We start from the raw sequence: 19,378 nt of genomic DNA on the forward strand, positions 1-19,378 counted from the left end.
CAAGGATCGCGATATCGTGCGTCGACATCGCGTTTTATACCTGATGGTTAAACAGCGCAAAGATTAGCGTAGAGATATACGCGACGCCGGTGATTCACAACGAGACCGCTTGCTGTTAGTGAAAACGTTTTATTAAACTCTGAAAGTTAAAATAGCGATAGAGTTGACTTCTGCTTACAGTTTTCTGTTTAATTGTAGAATCACATACATGGTTAATATCGCCCGGTATCGCCGCGCGGCGTGAACGACGGCCCGGCCGGATCTCGTTTGTTCGAAGCGATCGCTTCACGGCCGGATCGACGGGCGAGAAAACGAGATCGCGATCGCCGCCGATCGCGTCGAGATCACTCTTGCCGTTACGATGAGAGATTCGGGCAGAGTGTGGTGACGAAACTTTCATAATCGCCGTTCGGCCGCGCGAACGAAACGTTCATAGAGTTGCAGATATGGCTCTGCGCGTGTGTAACAGTATATAATTATAATTATAATTATAATTATATTATTTTATATATATAGGTATATATCGTATATATAGGTATATATATATATATATATATAGGAAGATAGAGTGTATACATATAATATTGTATAATAAGTTTATACAAAATCTGAAAGATCGTCTTCTGAAAAAAGCACTTTTTTGCACCTCCGCCTTTGCGCGCACTCGCCTCTCTCATTCGTAATAATTGGTCGTCGATATAATGCGCGCGAATATATGCATACCACAAGTGTAGAAGAGACAGAGGGTTGTCGTTATCGTAGATTTACAAGAAGCCGCATACCTCTCCTCTAAGCTAGCGCTATTCTCTCTCGCGCGCGCGATGAGATGAGACAAATCATTAAGAGGACGACGCCAAATATATACGCATATAAAAAATAATACAATTACGAGTACATGTAAGATGTGTGTATTTATGTTTGTTCGTTTTGCAATTACTGTGTTGCAAGACTTCGAGCGACTTCGTTCCTCGACTCCTTTTGAAGAAGTCGGGGACAACCGCCGAAACGACGCTCGCTCGCCGTTTAGCAAAATTAGCAAAAAGGAAAAAAAGAAAGTATATATTATACGCAGACGCGACGCATCAGGAAACAAGACGCGCGCAGGCGCGCTGGACCATCGCCGGATGATTTGTCTACCGCGAGCTTAATAGCACAATAATAATCTCGTTGTTCGTTCACTGACAACCGAACGATGAACTTTCGGGTTGGATTCGTTTTCCCTCGTGTGTCACGAATACGCACTTGACGTATCTCGTATATGTGAGCGCGCGCTTAAATTAATTAATAATCCCCGAGCAACGATAGTACCGTTTTTCTTCGACTTCTTTTTGTCTTAGTACACACATTCGCTACGATTGGCACCTATCATTCGGGCTCTTTAACGGAAAAGAGTAACGGAAACGTCAACGACCGGAACAACCAACAACGAAGACTTACTATATGTATTTATATATATATATATATATATATATATATATATGTGTGTGTGTGTGTATATATATATATATATATATGCATATATGTATATGTATTACATGTTTACGTGTGAGGAGAGAACTTTTCTAAGAATAATATGAACCTATGTTCTATACGCGCTCTAAATATACAGCTACTTTCGAGATACGGTTATCGCCAGTTTGCACGAAGCGCTATGTACATACACGCTCTAACGTTCTTTAAGTATTTCGTCTAATAGGGGACATGTTACACAACACGCGCCAACGTATAGGAAAAAAAAAGAGGAACGATACTTAATAATATATGCTTAACAGTGCGATGAGCAATGCGCGAAAGCGTGTTAGGGGTGACAGACTTTATGTCCATTTTTACTAATGCGGATTCACTTTTCAATCTCGGTATGACTTTTTGTCTTTTTTCTAATTCCTGAAACTGGAAAGAGATAAAAAGTAAGTTAAACCGAGATTTAAAGTTAATCTGCATTGGTAAAAATAAACATTAGTGATCGCGCTCCGCAAATTGTTGGCGGAGTGATCTTTCTCTTTCTATATACTCCGTTTCCTCAAATAAACCCTGACAACGTTTATACGCCACGTGTCCCGCATAATTCTTCGAAATGCGCCAACGCTTTTTCTTTCTCTCTCGTATAATGCAAGCAGACTTTCGTTACGAGGGCAATTACAGCGATCTCATGAGCGTCGAGTGTAAATTAGGCAGTGTGCTGACCGATGAAAATTTTGTGTGTATGTGTGTGTGTGTGTGTGTGTAATTTGTAATAAAATAACTGTACCCTGTATATGATCCAAAATATGGTATACATACATAGTCTAATGCTTTGTTATTTTTCATTTTTCAGTAGTGAATTATTACATAAATTCAATAATTAAGTATTATCGATTTGAAACAATTTTTATTTAGCTCCACAAAAAGCTCTTTCGATAATAAGAACTATATACTTGTGTCCGATTTGAAACGGCTCTCTTGTAACGTTTTAACGTTTCTCTTGTAACAATTAATAAAATTTTAAATTCGAGCGCTGTTAATCAATAAGTGCAGTATAGCCTATTTTTAAACTGTGCGTGAACGCGCATTTTACGTCAAAGTTGCTTGAAATTCTTATCTCGCATCCCCATAATTGTCGTTTTTTCTATCTCGACAAAGTAAAAAAATTCGATTGTTTCGAAAAGATATGAAAACTTTCTGAATCTTCAGAGTAAGCCACATTGTGGGTACAGTTACCTTATTATTTCACTGCGAAATAAAACGTGTGGAGGTCAGGTTGTCACGAAAGCTAAATGTTGCGTGGCTTACGCGACGTTATCTTGCATAACTGATCAACGACTACCGCAAATTTTCGCAAGTTTACACTTTACAGCTCGTCTCACTATATTTACATCCGTCGCTAGACAGATGCGCTATTTTATTTTAGGACTGATTGCACCAACGACGGTTACTGCTCCATATAACGGTGGCTAATTAAACTCTCTATTTTCGGTTATATATTACAGGTGGAATCTGGATATCTAAAGAAGGGGCCTCTAACATCCAGCTAGAGATTATAGTCAACTAAAATCGCAACGCGTTAGTGCAACAGACCGACCGCTAATGCTAGATTTATATATAATGCGTATATATATCGTACTCGTGTGTGCGTGCGTGTTTGCCATATGCGTATGTGCATATCTATGATATTCTCGTCTACGTCTATATTACTGACGACTAAATGACTGCCAGTGAATGAGAGAACATAGGAAGTGCAATGCGATCGCGAGATCCCGCGATATCTCGCTGCGCGTGGACATCGGGATCGTCCTAATATTGTACGCCAGTTTTGTAAAACATTCTCGTAATTGTTAGTACAGCAGCGTTATTTTCTTTTTTTTTTTTAATTTCAAACGCGATAACTTTAAGTGGACCCCAATAGACGAACGTGTATCCGCGCGCCGAGAATTATTCCCGTGTGAGAAACGTACGTTTGATAAATATAATGCATCGAACCCTGATCACGTCCCGTGTGAAATCGGCGTGACAAATAATCGCGCGTAAGTGAGCGGGCGATCGGCACCGGCGATACCGATTCCCGCGTCTCCGGATGAATTTGTACCGAGTGTCATCGAACGAACACAAACGATCTGGATCAATTCGACGATCGAACGAGGCTTTCTCCGCGCGCAGGCACAGACTCTCGTTAAACGTCTCGCTTATAGGTATAAATATATATCGAGTGTAAAAAGACAATGTACATGCACTCTTTGTTTTTATGCAAAAGACACGCGCCTTCCTGTGTCGCGCGCTTCGTGGACGCGCGAATCTGCGAAGATCGTTAGGTATAACAGCCGTGACTATTTCGTTCCCGATATTCGCCAAGACCTTTCTGGAAGAAGTAACATCGAGGTTTTTGCTAATTAGTGCGCGAGGGTGCTGGAAAAACCTTATCGCTAATTAAGTTATTAATGTATCGACATCGACGTGTTTCCTTCTCTACGATCGCGCCTCCCCCCATGTCATTTCCGTCGTCCCCCCCCCCACTCGCCCCTTTCGACTATCCTCCCTCTAAATCGAATTCTTATATAAATTGTGTTATCTCTACGAGGTTCTTCGTCGGGAATATCGAAGATAAAGCGACGCGCGTACGAGATCAATCGCGTAGATTCTCACAACGTTTTCTCCCGCATACACCGATTTCCCGCGCGTATTTTTCCGAGTGAAATAAATACGACTTGTATGTAGAGTGGTGCGTTATCGGCAATAAAACCCGGAAAGGGGTACTCTATACATGAAAAAGATACATAAAGAACACAAAATCATATCATATATGAAGCTTCTGTTTTCTGAAGAAAACAAAACTGAAAGATAAGAAAGTCAATAACGTCCGTTTGTAAGTTTAACTTCTGATTCAACGCAGCTATATTCAAGCGTAAATATAAATATATTTAAGAGAATAAGATTTATCTATATTTTTTATCAAAATTTTAAGCAAGATTATTAAATTATTTTATTCTGTATCTTGATAGCGTTGAATAATTTGTGTCGAAAGTTGTTCGAGTTTCAAAGTGACAAGAGATATCAGTAATTATCTGATCAACAGGAATCTTTTATGGAAGTTTTTTTTTACGTTTTTCAACTATTGTTTTTTACAAAATTTTTATAAAATTGCCACTCCGTTTCGGTTTCTCGGCCAGTAACGAACCGCTCTGTACCAATCGGTAGATTGAACGTCTCTTCTACGAAATGTCTCTACTAGAAGTCTTGTGATAAAAGAATGTCGTTAGCTATATCGAATCCTCGGTACATCAGGTAGAAAAGTGCACTTGCCTCGGCATATACAATTGCAACGTAAATTAGTTATGTTGTTATATATTATATGTATATAGATACCAATGTACGTAACTAGGATTTCGCCGATATTTCGCCAAAACCTGATTAGCAGTTTTCCTTGTTACAAAAAGAATGTCGAAAGTCAAAATCTCATAGACTCCGTCCCGATAATATAAACCTCTCGCTCTACACCTCCGATAAAGAAAATGTTGTTTCTGTTTTTCTTACGAGAAGAAACATATCCCGCGAGTCCCCGTCTCTCTCTTTCTCTCTCTCTCTCTCTCTCTCTCTCTCTCTCTCTCTCTCTCTCTCTTTCTCTCTCTCTTTGTTTTTTTAGTCGCGATAGAAAACCACTCTGTACTCTCATATCTATACACATTGGCATATGTACAGGATATATACAGGATATCCTAGACGTCGGCGCTTTCTCTCGGGGGCTAAATAATCGCTACCTACGATCGTTCGTTCTTGTCATCAATAATTTATCGCTCCTATCCTCCTATCTCGACATCAGGCCGATTATCATCTCTCTTACGTTTAACAGTTTCACCCCCATTCGCGGAGAATGCGCCGCGTTCCGGGAAATTCCGCATATACTTCAAGATGTTACGAAAGAATGGCGATGTTCTCCCTTCCGAAGAAATTCAACCCAGCCCCAACGTCTCTGCCTTCCCCCTTTGTCTCTCGCTCGAGAGTGACTCTCTTATCGGATTCGACTTTCGCGCGAACGAGATCCCTAAACCCCCCCCCCCATTTCTCCATTCCGCCCTATTCTCTTTTCGTTCGTTTGTATTTTAGGCCTCTTCGGAATGCGAGCCCTGAGAACTACGTTTCTTCTTATGGTTGTTGTGATGATAATGCTGGTGATGGTGATGGAACTCCCGATGCTGCTGCACGAGAGCATCGGTCTCCGGCTGGCTCTGATGGCCCACGAGGAGGTCCAGGGTGCTCTTAGGTACGGCGGGTGCCTGCTCGCTCACCGGCGGTGGAATCGGCGTCGCGACCGGCGACTCGACCGGAAGCGGCATGCAGTGTAACACATAACATCTCACGCCCGCCAGGATGAAGCCTGAAAACAATAACGACGACAATTAGAGGCATATATCGTTGGTCGACCCGTCGAGGTCCCACCAAGCGCAAACGAATCGAGTGCTGACGAGCACGCGCGCGTCACCGATGCGCCGATCGATCGAGCGGCGCTTATAATCCGTTATTTCAGTTATTTGACGTCCCACAATCGGTTATTAACGAGCGTCTTGATAGCTCTCTAAAGGAGAAATCAATTCACTGGTCGAAAAATCTGCGTTTATTTAAGAACCTCCCGCTCTCCCCCTAAACAAACATATTTCGCTTAATCAAAATCGAATTAATCTCAATTTATTATTACAGGCCTGCGCGCGTAAATAAATAAACAATTTAGTAAGTTTGTTCACGAAACAAGCAATGTTTGCACGGCTCGAGAGAATCAACGCGACGATTAATTCCCTCGCCGATACACGACGATGGAAAACGGCGTTTGTAACGCCGTTAAGCCTTTTCGTTCCGTAAGAGCGTGCCTTATGAAGCACGACGTCAAGATAGAAGCTAAAGATAAAAGAAGGTTTTTTTCCATATATATATAAGAAGACTCACCCATTATAATTAGGGCAGCGCCTGCTATGAGTAACGCCAACCTGTGGTTGGTGGTCGTTGCACCCGGGACGAGTTGGACGAGACCGACCACGAGCACCACCGCGCCCAACAACAGGCACACCACCACGGCGTGTAGCCCGGATATCTGCGGGCAACGATCTTCGTTTCCTTTCGAAATCCACGCTTACTCTCGCCGCCGTTTCCGGCCCTTATATCATACACACATATATATATACTCTACTCTCGGAAAACTAATATCAAAACCGAGCACGTAGCGAAAAGCAGTACTTTCCACCCCGCGCATCTCGACCTCCACACATGTCATGGACAGTAATATATGTAAAGATTTAAATTGAGACCCTTGATTAGCACGTATCGCAAGCTAATGATCATTTTTAAAACAAAGTTATAATATTAAATCTTATTGTCATTGTAAAAAAGAAAAAAATCGATATGAAACTGATTCTGTAAGCTTCTCTTATATCGTACATGTAAATTAAGAAACTCTAATTGTTAATTTCATAGTCAAATTATATTCAATTTGATTGTGAGTCATTTCTATTTTCATAGGTCGCCACTGCTCCTACTCAACTTGTCGTTGATTTAACTAAACCACTGAAGTTAAAATAATATTGTTTTGCGTTAAAATAATAAATTTCGGCATACGTGATAGTTAAGAAAAACAAAATGTTATCTAACTCAAGGTATTATCTTAAATTTCGTCCTCCAATATTTAACAATGTAATAGTTAAACGTCATGCACATATAGTTCCTCGAACGGTGACATTATTTATGTCGAACGGCGTATATTGTTACAATTAACCGTTACCTTGCCACATAAATAGAGCTCGGGCAAGGGGTCCAGATTGTGCGGACTAGGGGTGGGCGGCGAGCCCGTAAGGGGTGGCAACCACTGCCCTCCCAAATAGAGCTGACTCGGCCGCTTCAGCCTTTTTTCTTGCCTCCTACGCTCGTGGCGGACGGCCACCGCTGGCATAGCACCAATCATCCTGATCAAACAAAAAGCCAACACTCATCTTTATGTATACCGTTCTCGCGGGGAAGGAAATATCGTGGCAATTACATTATCGAATTCCGTAAACATGACTTACCGGAGTTAACTGACAGGACGCTGTATCTAATAGATACTGTCCATTAACGAAGTAACGTTTTAATCGAATTTAATATCGGTTTTTCGGTTATTACTAAAATTGCACACGCGAATACATTTATTAATTATCTATCTCGTACGTATTATTTAAGATTCCTCTGTCTCTCTTTCTCTCTCTTTCTTGTGAACGGAATATACGGTGGCTAAAAGAAGATATTTGCGCATTTCATCCTTTCGAGATAATTTAATTCGTATAAAAGTAATGCGAATAAAAATATAAGATAAGAACACCTTGACGTATCTTTCTGCTTCAGAAAAATTATTTCAACAAGATCTGCAAATAATTCGACATCGATATGTCCTGTTAAACTGCGAAAATTGGGAGACACTACAAATTTACGTTTCATCTCTCTTTCGCGAGAACGTGGTCTGGAGAAATAATCAAATTAATCTCACTCTATTACTAATTTTTGCCAATTTCATCGTTGTCTCGGAGCTATTTCGAGAACGCAGTTTTTGCGCGAATCTGCACCAAAATATCCCCGAACCTCGCTATCGGCGGCATCGAGTTATTTCTTGCGCGCCGACGGCGAGATTTTCAATAATAAAAAAAAAACAACAACAACAACACAACAAGCGTTATGAGAATAAACGCTTTTTGGTGGCGTCCTGCAGCCTGACACCGGTTACTTTTGCGCCAAACGCGCTATGAACTTTGATGACCCCGGTTGACCTCGGGCCGGTCGATACGTCATTGCATCCGCCCTCCGGCCCGCAGTCGATGCAGCGAGGTTCCAGGAGGCCGTTCCGGATAGAAAAAGAAAGAAAAAGAACAACGACTATTCGAGTTACGAATAAGTCTCGACGACGCGACGACGACTCTGCTGATTACTGCAGCGTTTCGGTTAACGAGACGAAACGGCAACTTCGACGCGCGCCCTCGCCCGGGGTAAAACTAATCGGCGAGATTCTTTCTCCACCCCGATTCGGAAACATCAATATGCACGAGACAATTCGAACGTACGACTGGGGGTCCGGAGCGAATAAAACCTCATAATAAATGGATAGAGTTATACGGTTATAGAAGAACAATCATTCGTTAAGAATGGAGCGTTTCATAAATATTTATTCTCGAAAAATTCGTGCATCAAGTTGTATATAAGTGGTACAATAGAGAAATCGCAATAAGAAAGGTTTCTTTTTAAACTTCTATGGTAAAATTAACTACTGTAATAGTCGCAATCGCAAAAAACAGCAGCGATGTAATAATAATAATTATTACAATAAGTATAGTAATTACAACAACGGTTTTCCCTCTGTCGTATAACGACGGTCTTCGTGGCTTGGCTTCCTCCTTTCCGCGGGGCGGACCGAACGAACGGGGATATGAGACTTTAGCGGCATCGATTCGGTAACGAGATATACGATGTAAACCGTATCCCTCCTGTCCGTCCCCCTATAATTCCAATCCCTTTCCGAGCAAATGTATCCTCGCGCGTCGTAGTAAATCTCGCGATAAATATAGTAATACCGCGCTAAATCGCTCCGCAAACAGATATACACGCCAGTCGTTTTTCGCTTTAAACCGTACACCGCGTTTTCCGTTCGCGTGTCAATTACCATCGTGTCGATTGAACGTTAAACGTCAAAACGCGCGAATGAATAGAAGCGGAATGTCGCTTCTTCCCTCGATCCGCTCTCTCCACAATTCGTGTATTCAAGTTTTCGGCAGGAGTTTAGAGGTGCGGGGAAAGAATCCAGGAACAGGAAATTTGTTTGCCAAGTGAGCGTTTCGGTTTTCGTTTCGTGCCATTGTATATAAGCACCGGCAATACTTTCATCGTCGGAACTCCCGTTTCCGATATCGTCCACGCTCCTCTCGCGGAAGCGGGGAAACGGCGGTCCTTCGTTATCCTTAGCTATACACGGCTAATCGGCAGGATCATTCGCGGCGACGCGACGCGACGCGTGCGCGCGCGAGACGGATGTTTTTCCTATATCGTCGTTTAAAGACGCTCCGAGAGAGTCGCTTTGCAAAACTTGATAATCAACGCGACGGCAATTAAAATCCATTTGCGTCTGCACGCACGGTGTCCCATTCTCAATTCGAAGTTTTTCCCCCTGCAGAAATGTCGGAGCGATAATTCTCGAGTAATTTTTAGTTAAAATTAGCGACCAAAAAAAAAAGAAAGATTCTCTTTGGCAAGTCCAAAGTTCAGAAAACGAAATTTAATTTACGAGAAAGAGAGGGCTACATTTTTAACTTGGAGGAATTTTGATAGACTCCTAAATCGATACGCTTAGGTGCGTATAACGCTGAAGATTGAAAAGCTAAATGATCTTTCGCGACGCTTTTCGAGAAAATGTCGAGGACAGGTCGGCTCCCTCGACCAATCGAGGAATTTGTCGTTGAAAAATAACACGCGGCACACAAGTGGGACACCCTGTGCAAGTCAAGACCTAGCTCTAAAAGTGTTTCTCTCTAAAAAAAACTCTGAGAAGTATGCGGACGCGACACGAACGCGGCAATCAGATAATTCTATAGGCGGACTTGTCTTTTCCAAAGATGACCTCCCCTACGTGTCGGAATCGATACACGGCTTATGCACTTGTTTAAATATTAAAAGTTTTGCAACCGATAAGCACGCGCGCGACGCTATATACGTAGAGTAATAAATTGTACCACTTATTTTGAGGACGTTCGTGTATCCGTATCGTTCAAGCGGGACGTAACCGCCTGGAGAATTAAAGCGCAGACGTTCCTCCAGGCGGATAGGTTCCGCTTGAAAGGGGGATTCGTGTGCTCTGACAAATCTATCATGGTAAACAACGAAATTACAATCGAGATAGTACACGAGGAAATATAGTCTTTAGTTTTCAAGAAGACGTATATACTCTTAGACTTTAATTTTGCGAGAGAGACTTACACTTATGTATGTATTTGTATGTATATTGTAAGATTAGTTCGCGATTTCAGCCTTTTAGTCGAGAAAAAACGAACGGACGCGGAGAACCCAGGGACCGAAAACGAAAAGCTATATTACTTTTCCGACGTAACGGAGAAAGCACTACACGCGATCACAGAGATTCGGGGGGTAAACAATTTAATCGATCATCTATACATTCGCACGCGCGTCCAGTCGTTCGCACACAGGTACGAGGGGTGTGTGTGAGGGGGGGGGAAGGGGTGAAGAAGGGGACGAGGAATCAGACGGGTGCTCGTACTCGAGGCGAGATTATCGCCAAAGGAATACCGGAGTGCGCATTACCAAAGGCACTTTCGCACGACGTTTAACTCGGAGCCGATTTAAGGGCGAATCCTGGGACTCGGGACACCGAGCGATCTGGTCTGATCTGGGAACACGGTCTCTCATCCGGACTCGATCTCTCTCTTCCAGCGAGTCTTTTTTTCATGACTCTTGATGGAACAATTTCCCAATTTGCCCCAATTTATCCCAATTTGCTCCCAATGTTAATTACGCGCCCCAAACAGCCCCGATTTAATCGTAATGAATTTCGCCCTTTCTATTCGCGCCTGTCACCCCCTCACGGTCTGTCTATTTCTCTCTATATATCCCTTTCGCCACAATCTTCCACGCATGTGCGCTCTCTCTCTCTCTCTCTCTCTCTCTCTCTCTCTCTCTTGCATTCTTAAATTTGCAAAAGGCGTAAAAAATTGTAATTACGTACAATTAAATACACAGTGGGACCGTTCCGTTAATTAAGAAATAATCGGAGCGCCACGCGATGGCGATAAAAACAGCACGCATTGCATAATTACGCGCGGCATGCATGCATGCATGGGGTCGTATATATAGTGTTATACTGTAATGTATACGGAGCACACCCACACACGCGCGCACGATACCGCTCGAAAGAAGCTTTTCGCTTTTCAATAAATTCATCTGACATGTAAGACGTGTACAAGACGATTAACTTCTCTTCTTAGGATCACAGAACAGTAGCGCCCGAGCATAGCGATATTTCATTTTGAAGAGAGATTTCCGGGAACGCGAACGAATAGCGACCGCGGCGCGGTTCTCCATCGTGCGATTATTGCCTTCGCCGATTCAAGTCGAGTGGCATGGATTCACACACGTAACACGCGCGCACACACGCGAACACCATCCCTAAGAGAGAATTGCGCGCGCGCGCGACCTCGTTCACCGCCCCCGGCGGATCTCGCCGACTAAAGCTAGTACGATGTGTTTTACGTGGGTAAATAAATGCTTAATATATTATAAAAAGGAATATAGCATATTACAAATTATCGGCTAGCTTAACAATACTGCTGCGCCAACAGTCGCTGGACGAATAGTTGCAATTCGTCGTGCATATATACGCGTATGCACATGAATCGTATTTTTCGAAGTTAGAGAGAGTATATATTAGCGCTAAGATATATCGAAATCAAATTTCGGAATGTCGTCGTACGCTATTCTTCTTCTTAGAGACCTTATTTTCGATTCGCATCGCACGTTAATGCATAAACTCTTTCAGCCTCCGACGTACAGCTGTATGCGCGATATTAAATGCAACGATACGAGTAAATAACTTTCTCCATCCTTTTAAAGAAATCAACCGCTTCGAGCGGTGTTCGATTAATGATTAAAGTAAAAAAATACTCTGATTGCATTTTTATGAAGAATAAATGTAATTTAAATCGACATGTATATCTCTCTTTAAATGTCCCGATATTCAGAAACTAGGGAATGAGAGAATCGAACTTAAAACAAGTAAAAAGTGCATATAGAGGATTACCGTAATATACGCCGTCGCTTGTATGCCTAATAGATTTTCTTTTTAAGTAGAAACGATTATTTTTAATCGGGTTCTTTATCGAGTACTTCCCAATATATATATATATTATATTTATATAGAATAACACCAAAGTCGTTTCGCAAAGTTGTGCCTCATTCTACAATATAATCTCCACGGCTAGTCTTCTTGGTCCTTGAATTCGATTCTTCGGTTCCCTTCCTCGTTCCGTCGAGCGTGTTGTACGAATGTACGTTTAGTGTTTGTGATTATGTGTGTATGATTATCGAAAGTTTCGCTTCTCAAGCTTCCCTCGAGTTTCCCCTCCTCGGAAGAAACGACCGGATATCGCGACGCGCGTTTCGGCTCGCAAATACCGAGGATCGTCGCGGAAAAGTCGCTGCTTGATTTGCGCGGAAATTTCGTCTTTCCGAAGTCCATGCTGGTTTCGACTATCTTGCAGCTTCGCCTCGCTTCGTTCCTCTTCGCGTTGCGTTTCCTCGCAATTTCGTTGCCCGTTGTACAATCCAGGGGACACGGGAATGTATACGCGTCGACAGTAAAACGTCACTCCCAAGAATACCGCGGTCGGAAGACGCCATAGATAAAATGGCTGCAGGATGAAAAAGCGGGTTTTGTCGCACCGTCGCGTTATCCGCTTGTCACGTCGCTCCCTCTTCCTTCTTTCTCGAGCCTATATCGTCTAGATCTTGGAGACGTAAGGCCGGTGAACCTGCTGCGGGTTCCCGTTCTGCTTCGAGTATCGCGCGTTCTGCAGCAACTCCCGGGTCTCGCTGGGCGAGCCCGGGCTGAGGCTGTTGGTGGTCGAGGTTTCGACGCGGTCGCTGATGATCTCCTCCTCGGTGATCTGCTCGAGATAGAGCGCCGATTGGACCGCCGACTGATTGTCACCGTTGATCGCGGCCTGCGGCGTGTACGCCGGCGGGGGGCTCCGTCGCGGCGAGCCGCCGCTTCCATTGACCTTGTCGCCGTCCTTAATCTCGAGGGAGGTGTCCGACGACTCCTGCTTCATCTGCTTCGCCCGTCTGCCGTGGCGGGTGGTCAACCCGCCGGTCTCCACGTCCCGCTCCAATCGGTGGCCGGATCGCGATCTGGTGAGCTGCCGTTGAACGTACTCCTCGAGATCGTCCTCCTCCTTCTTGGCGATGACGCGATTCAGGACGATGAGAAAGACGCCGACGATGATCGCGAACAGACCGACGGCGACGAGCTCGTTCCACCAGCCGCCGGATGACTTGGTGCCCCAGTGGGCGAGGTCGCCCGGCAGCAGGCCGCTCACCAACAGAAAACCCCCCAGCACCAGGAACACCACGCCGATGTGCAGCATCCCGATCGAGGTGACCACCTTCGTGTCCAGCATGGCCTGGCCGGACGCACGCCCGCCGGGATGCGCGCTCTTGTGATGCCTGCCATGGTGGTTCAGCGATCCGGTCGAAGCCCTAGGCGACGTCAGGCCGCTTTCGCCCGATTGCGCGCTATAACGACGTTCGCGCGCGCGACGCTGCTCGTCCCGGCGCATTCGCTGACGCTTGATGGCCAGCGCCGAGTGTAATCCAACCGCGTGCATCCTGCAACACCGCAAAGACAACCCTTTGGCTCAGTCAATCCCGCTAGTCAGTCTCTCCCCCGCGACGAATTTCAACCCCCGTTTCGCGTCGTCGCGTCGTTGCGAGATCGTTCCTTTCGCTTTCTTTCTTTTTTTTCTCTCCGACGATTCGTTATCAACGAGAAGCACACGCTACCTACCCCGGCCGGCCCGGCCGGTGGCGCGGGACGATCTCGCGACGTCGCGATCTAATCGATCGAAAAAGCCAAGAGGGAAAAAAAATGCCAGAATCAGTCCCATTGTGAAATTACGTTATTGTGAAGCATGGCACGCGAGGTGTCGATAAAGCGGTCTCTACGTGCCTTCTCGCTCGCGAGCAATGTGGCCGAACAACCGAATACGCGCAATCGCGTATATTACATATACTACGGCAATTAATCAATCGATCGACACCACTAGTTCGCAGCAGCCAAGGATATCGCGAGCGAAGGAATATTCGCGCTGGGGGGGGACTTGAAGATGCGTTTCTAATTGCCTCTAATTGCATTCTCATTTATAGCTCCCGACATTTAGCCCCCTCCCGCACCCCCCTCCCCGCGTACCGCTCTGGCAAACTCGTCTCAGCACTGACTAATTGGCTACCTCTAAATTCATCTAAAGGCCTACAGGATCTATATTTACAGGGTTTTACAGGATGCACTGCGATGGAATCACGCGTGTCAAAGCGATCGGCGATGGCTTGCGAACGCGCGCGCGCGCGCGCGCGCGTATCTCGTCTCTTTAAGGGCTGCCGACCGGCCCTCCTCTCGTTTTGCGTTATCCGCCCTCTCCGTTCGGTCGGAAAGAGCCGTTCGTATGTATATCGCAAGCTCGTCAATATATACATACATATATCCAATGATACGCGATACGAGCTTGCAAGCAAATAGCTCGACGTTTCTTCTACCTTTCGCCAGATATTTCATAACTACTTCTCTCCGTGCTCTCCCTATATCCTTTCGTTTTTCCAGGTCGTCGGCGAGAGTTAAGCCCTCCTATTTTAACGAACTATTTTGAAAAAGAATATGGTTTTGTCGCTACCAGAGACGTATATAGCTGCGTACATAATTCATATGCGAAACGAACCATTCAGCGGAGAAAAAGCAATTTTCTAGTTGTTCCTATTTCAGGAACTAGGAAGTGTAGGATAATAGTTTGATAGATCGTCGCATGGCATCGAAGCCATACGGATATTCGCGCGATCCATAAAATAAGGCACTCCGTTTAATGAAGCGAACCTATAAGCAACTTTGCGAAATTATGTTCCTACCCTGCTGTGCACATGTCCTTAAAAAAAAATATTTTAAAAAGACGTATTTTTTTTACCTGACGCGATACGACTCGGTCACTTTCTCGTTCCCCTTCGAATTTTCACGATCACCGGCAAAAGTACAACGGCGGAAAGTCGAGCGTTTCTCGCGGGATTCAGCGGCGAAAAGCGAAAAAGTCGACGAGAGGAGACGCGTATATACGTAATCGGCATCCACAGACGACGGAAAACTTTTACGTCGCACGGGACAAAACTTGGCACCGTGTCGAAGGGTATATACTCGGAGTCGATCCGAGGGTACTTCGTACGTTCGATACTTCGAGCTGCATTTCGGTGGTGTTACTTTTCTCTTTTTTTTTTATTTTCTCCTCCGAGCCGCTCCCTCACGCGTAAAAATGCACGCGAGAGGCATCGCGAAATGCCTACACGTCTCATGTCGTATGCGTTACTTTATTTATACGCGTAATGAGACACGTTCCTCGTAAAAGGGCATGTCGCGCGGTAATCGGATACTCTTTGTTGGACGCAATGCCCCCCCGCGCTGTGCCCTTTGGCACCGCCATCCGGCTCGCAAGACTGAGGATACGAGGCGGGAAGGAATCATCGGGATAAAAGCGGTCTTTCCGGCCGAGAAGCCGAGAAACCCCCCCCCCCACCCCCCGTTATTTCGCGTCGCTTTACGAGACGCTCGTTCGCCGTTTCGTTGTCGGCGAAATCCAACTCCTCGTCTTCAGCCTCTTTCGCGACGCGCTCGGCAACTTAGACGCAGCTCCCGTTTACTGAAACGGGGGATCCGATATCGACGAAGAGCGGTGGGATCGATGCGGGGTCGGGCCGCGGGATCCCGCGTCCCCTCGTGTATCACGGGGAAAAATCTCAAGGATGACTCCGCGGATGCTCCTTCGTTTTACGATCACAATGCGCGGCGCCGCGAAAGCGTTTCCTGCCCCACGATCAATAAAACCATCCCCCATACCCCTTGCAGAACGCAAACGCGCGAAGTACACACCGAGGACACGAGATAGTGGCGGTGTGCGCTATGTACGTACACCGTGTGAGCCACGCATGTGTGCTGCGAGAAAGCCCACGCCACGAGAAACAACGCTTCGCAACCCTACCTGTCCCACCCCCCCTCCCTCCGCCACCCGCTTCAGAAAAAAAGGTGAAAATTAAGGCGAGGTTAATTTCCCGCGACGAATCGACCGGGTTTTTTTTGGGCGACACGCAAAAGTGGGATGGAGGAACGTCGCAGAAGAAAAGAATAGCGAAGAAGGAGGAGGAGGAGGAGGAGGAGGAGGAAAGGAGAGAAAATGTATTCATCGTTCCGCAAGAGAGGCTGACGGAACAACGAGAGTCGCGCAAAGTGCTGGGCAAATATATCGATACAAAGTTAAGAGTAAAGTAAACCGAGGGGGGGAAGGGGGACTCTGGCCGACGGGGCGCCATTTAAGTAGCGAATTAAGCACCCTGCTCTCGAATTGTCGCGGAAAGTTTCGCGGGAACGAGGTGGTGCCCCCCGCGCGTATCTGATTCACAGCCACGCAGATGAAACCGGAATATTACATTAATGGGAAGGCGACACTTTACCCCATCGATCCCTCGGAGACCCTCGCGTAAAAATGCTTCGTGACTAACACTCCCCGGCGTTCTAATTACGCACGCTTTTGCATCGCGTTCGCCATCCATTAGCGCCCCTTATCTAACGCGTTTCGCAATTTCGTAACTCTTTCGAGGGAAAGAGGTAAAATCGTGTGAGAGAGAAAGAGAGAGAGAGAGAGAGAGAAGGGGAAAGAGAGAGAGAATTGTCAGCTGGTCGTTTTCCTTTCTTCATCACGCGACTCAACGCTGATGACGGCTCACCCATTTCGGGGCCTGCCATTTCGGGCGAAATTATCGCGGACGCCCATATTTCGTCCGTCCCGCTTTATTGTCGTCGCGTCTGGCGCCCCGCCAAACGCGCGGAGCAGTTGGCTTGGCTGCCGTTTTGCGAGCGAGCCGCGGTCTAGACTTGTCTCGAAACTCGGCGGGATTTATAACGCAAACATTATAGGCACGCGAGACAGCGCGGGCACGCGAAGAACGCGTTCCCGTTTGTTCGTTTCGTTTACATCCGCAGGACCGCGATTTATAATTCGCGAGCCAACGGGTCGCGCGTCCTTGCCAAAACGCGGATATACGACTCTCGAACGTGACGCATATTCGCGGAACGCGTATCCGGGACGCCGCGCCGAGACGTCGGGGCGAGGATGATTCGACGTACCCCTCTCGTTCGATCGCGAATAAACGTCGCCGAGTCACGCTTCGCGGCGCACCATACGACAGCCCATTCCGCAGTCATCGACCGATAACGTGTTTACGTTTCGCGCAAAAAGAAGCTGGGAGCGTAGCGTCGCGCGCTCATCGGAAAATCCGCCGGGCTCTCTCAACCCACCCGCGGGGTTATTTTTCTTGGCAAAATAAACAAAAAACAGGCTGTCTGCCAAGCCCAGATGAAGACCGGCCGCTTCCTCCTTCAACGTGAAAAAGGCGAGAGACCGCGGCGCGTCTCTCCGATAACGATGCGAAAATAAATGTCCGAGATCCGCGACGAGAACGAATAATATGCCAACGTTTAATCGACACGATCGATTATAAGACCGCTAGTTCGATCGGTTCTCCAAACGATCCCGCGTAACCCAGACAAAATCGGGACGAGACGTCTTAAAGATCTTTATTAAGACGTCTTTATGACACGATGATGTAAAAGATTTTGGATATGGTGCTATCTGGGGGGAGGGGGGAGGGGGAGGGCCGCGCAAAGTCGGTCATCGGATCGTTTCCGTTCCTATACGGTGTCGAACAGGTAACCTGTTGCCAGACACGAACACATCTACGTGTAATATAACGCCGGGCGAAACGGTGTGCGGCCGTCCGCGCGCGATCGATGATAAACTGTACGAGCTCAACGAGCTGCTGCTGCTGCTGCTGCAGGCTGATGCTGCTGCTGTTGCTGCTGTTGCTGCTGATTCGAGCTGCTCGGCAGAGCGGAACCGCTAAATGACGATTAGGGGGGCTCGTCGGACGCGAATTCGCGCGGAAAATTCTCCTCGAACGACGAAACGGACGGCGCGGACGATGGGCTCGCGTTCAGAAGGGGGGGAGAGGAAGACCCCCGTCGCGACACACCGCTATAAATATCGCGTAACGCGGGGGAAGAAAAGAAAAAGGGGAGAACGGATAGGGAAGGTCGGACGAGAGACGGTGGATGGAGCGCGAAAGGGAATTGCGTATACCGCTGAAACGCGGCCGCGTCTACGCCATAAGGGGATTAAAATACCACCGCGTGCGCGAATCGTCCCGCCCGATTCCATCATCCGCTCCGTCTCTCGGAATAGACTTTTCGCGAGATGGACGTGACGCGCGAGAGCGATTCGCGAAATTTATGTGACGCGCGCGCGGTTCTGTATGTTTTGGGAACGGAATGGAACCGCGTATACCCTAAGCTCGACGGACGCGAGCGTTTATTTATTTTGCGCGCTTGCTTTCAGCCCCGTCGATCGCGAGGGAGAGAAGGACGCGCGTGACGCGTCTCTCCTCGCGCGAAACTGAATAATGAAAATAAAGAGAGAAAGAGAGAGAAAAAAAGAAAAGAAGCTTCGGCGAGAGAGAAGTCTCTGCGAGATCGAAGCGAGTTGCGGAAAAGCGAAGTTTACCTGACCGTCGGCGGAGCTCTGATGGCTCTCCTCCTGCGAAGAAAAACGGGCGAGTCCGTCCGCGCCGCCGATGACGCCTTACGCCTCACGGCCTCACGCCATGAAACTTCCCTCCCGATGGCGAAGCGTCCTTCCCCCTCGAATTAGAAAATCGCTGCGGGACTGCCGCTCCGCTTCTTCGCCTCCTCCCCCGCCGCCGTTTTTCCTTCTTTCCCTTCCGCGCGAGAAGGCCCTCGCGGAAATCGTTACATCTTCCACGGGGAACCGCGCTCTTCCCTCAACGTCGCCAGGGTTGTCGGCAACGCGCGGCGATTACCCTCGCGCTCTCCCGTTCCGTTTCCTTCTACCCTTCGCGTCGTCGCCACCCTTCTCTCTGCGAGGTATGAATTTTCGCGCGCGCACCCGCCGTTGCCGCCGCGAGAGACCGTGGACGAGTGAAGCGGGCCTCCAATGTTGTATACTAAATACGAGCGTGCGAGCCGGAGGACACGCCTCTGTCCGGCATGGCGCAGACTCGGGGGTTCCGCGCTCTG

General features: G+C 46.8%; 2 protein-coding genes across 2 annotated transcripts; both read right to left on the reverse strand.

Annotated features, from left to right (window-relative positions):
* Positions 1–113: 113 nt before the first annotated feature.
* LOC143897433 (uncharacterized) lies at positions 114–7,374 on the reverse strand. The gene is made up of 3 exons (XM_077406119.1): positions 7,238–7,374; positions 6,409–6,616; positions 114–5,845 (listed from the first exon to the last, which is right to left on the reverse strand). Exons 2-3 carry the CDS (start codon positions 6,410–6,412, stop codon positions 5,571–5,573), a joined length of 279 nt encoding a protein of 92 aa, XP_077262245.1. The 5' UTR covers positions 6,413–6,616; positions 7,238–7,374; the 3' UTR covers positions 114–5,570.
* Positions 7,375–8,627: 1,253 nt separating this feature from the next.
* Positions 8,628–19,375, reverse strand: LOC143897428 (uncharacterized). Its single transcript, XM_077406109.1, has 2 exons — positions 18,846–19,375; positions 8,628–13,866 (listed from the first exon to the last, which is right to left on the reverse strand). Exon 2 carries the CDS (start codon positions 13,863–13,865, stop codon positions 12,981–12,983), a length of 885 nt encoding a protein of 294 aa, XP_077262235.1. The 5' UTR covers position 13,866; positions 18,846–19,375; the 3' UTR covers positions 8,628–12,980.
* Between the last annotated feature and the right edge of the window lie 3 nt (positions 19,376–19,378).

The sequence above is a fragment of the Temnothorax americanus genome, unplaced genomic scaffold (genome assembly GCF_048541705.1).
Source record: "Temnothorax americanus isolate GAGA-0224 unplaced genomic scaffold, ASM4854170v1 Scaffold20, whole genome shotgun sequence".
Classification (NCBI taxonomy): domain Eukaryota; kingdom Metazoa; phylum Arthropoda; class Insecta; order Hymenoptera; family Formicidae; genus Temnothorax; species Temnothorax americanus.

What these genes read in the sequence shown, in the direction of transcription:
- LOC143897428 (XM_077406109.1), bottom strand. Translation starts at nt 13,865, where the DNA reads ATGCACGCGGTTGGATTACACTCGGCGCTGGCCATCAAGCGTCAGCGA.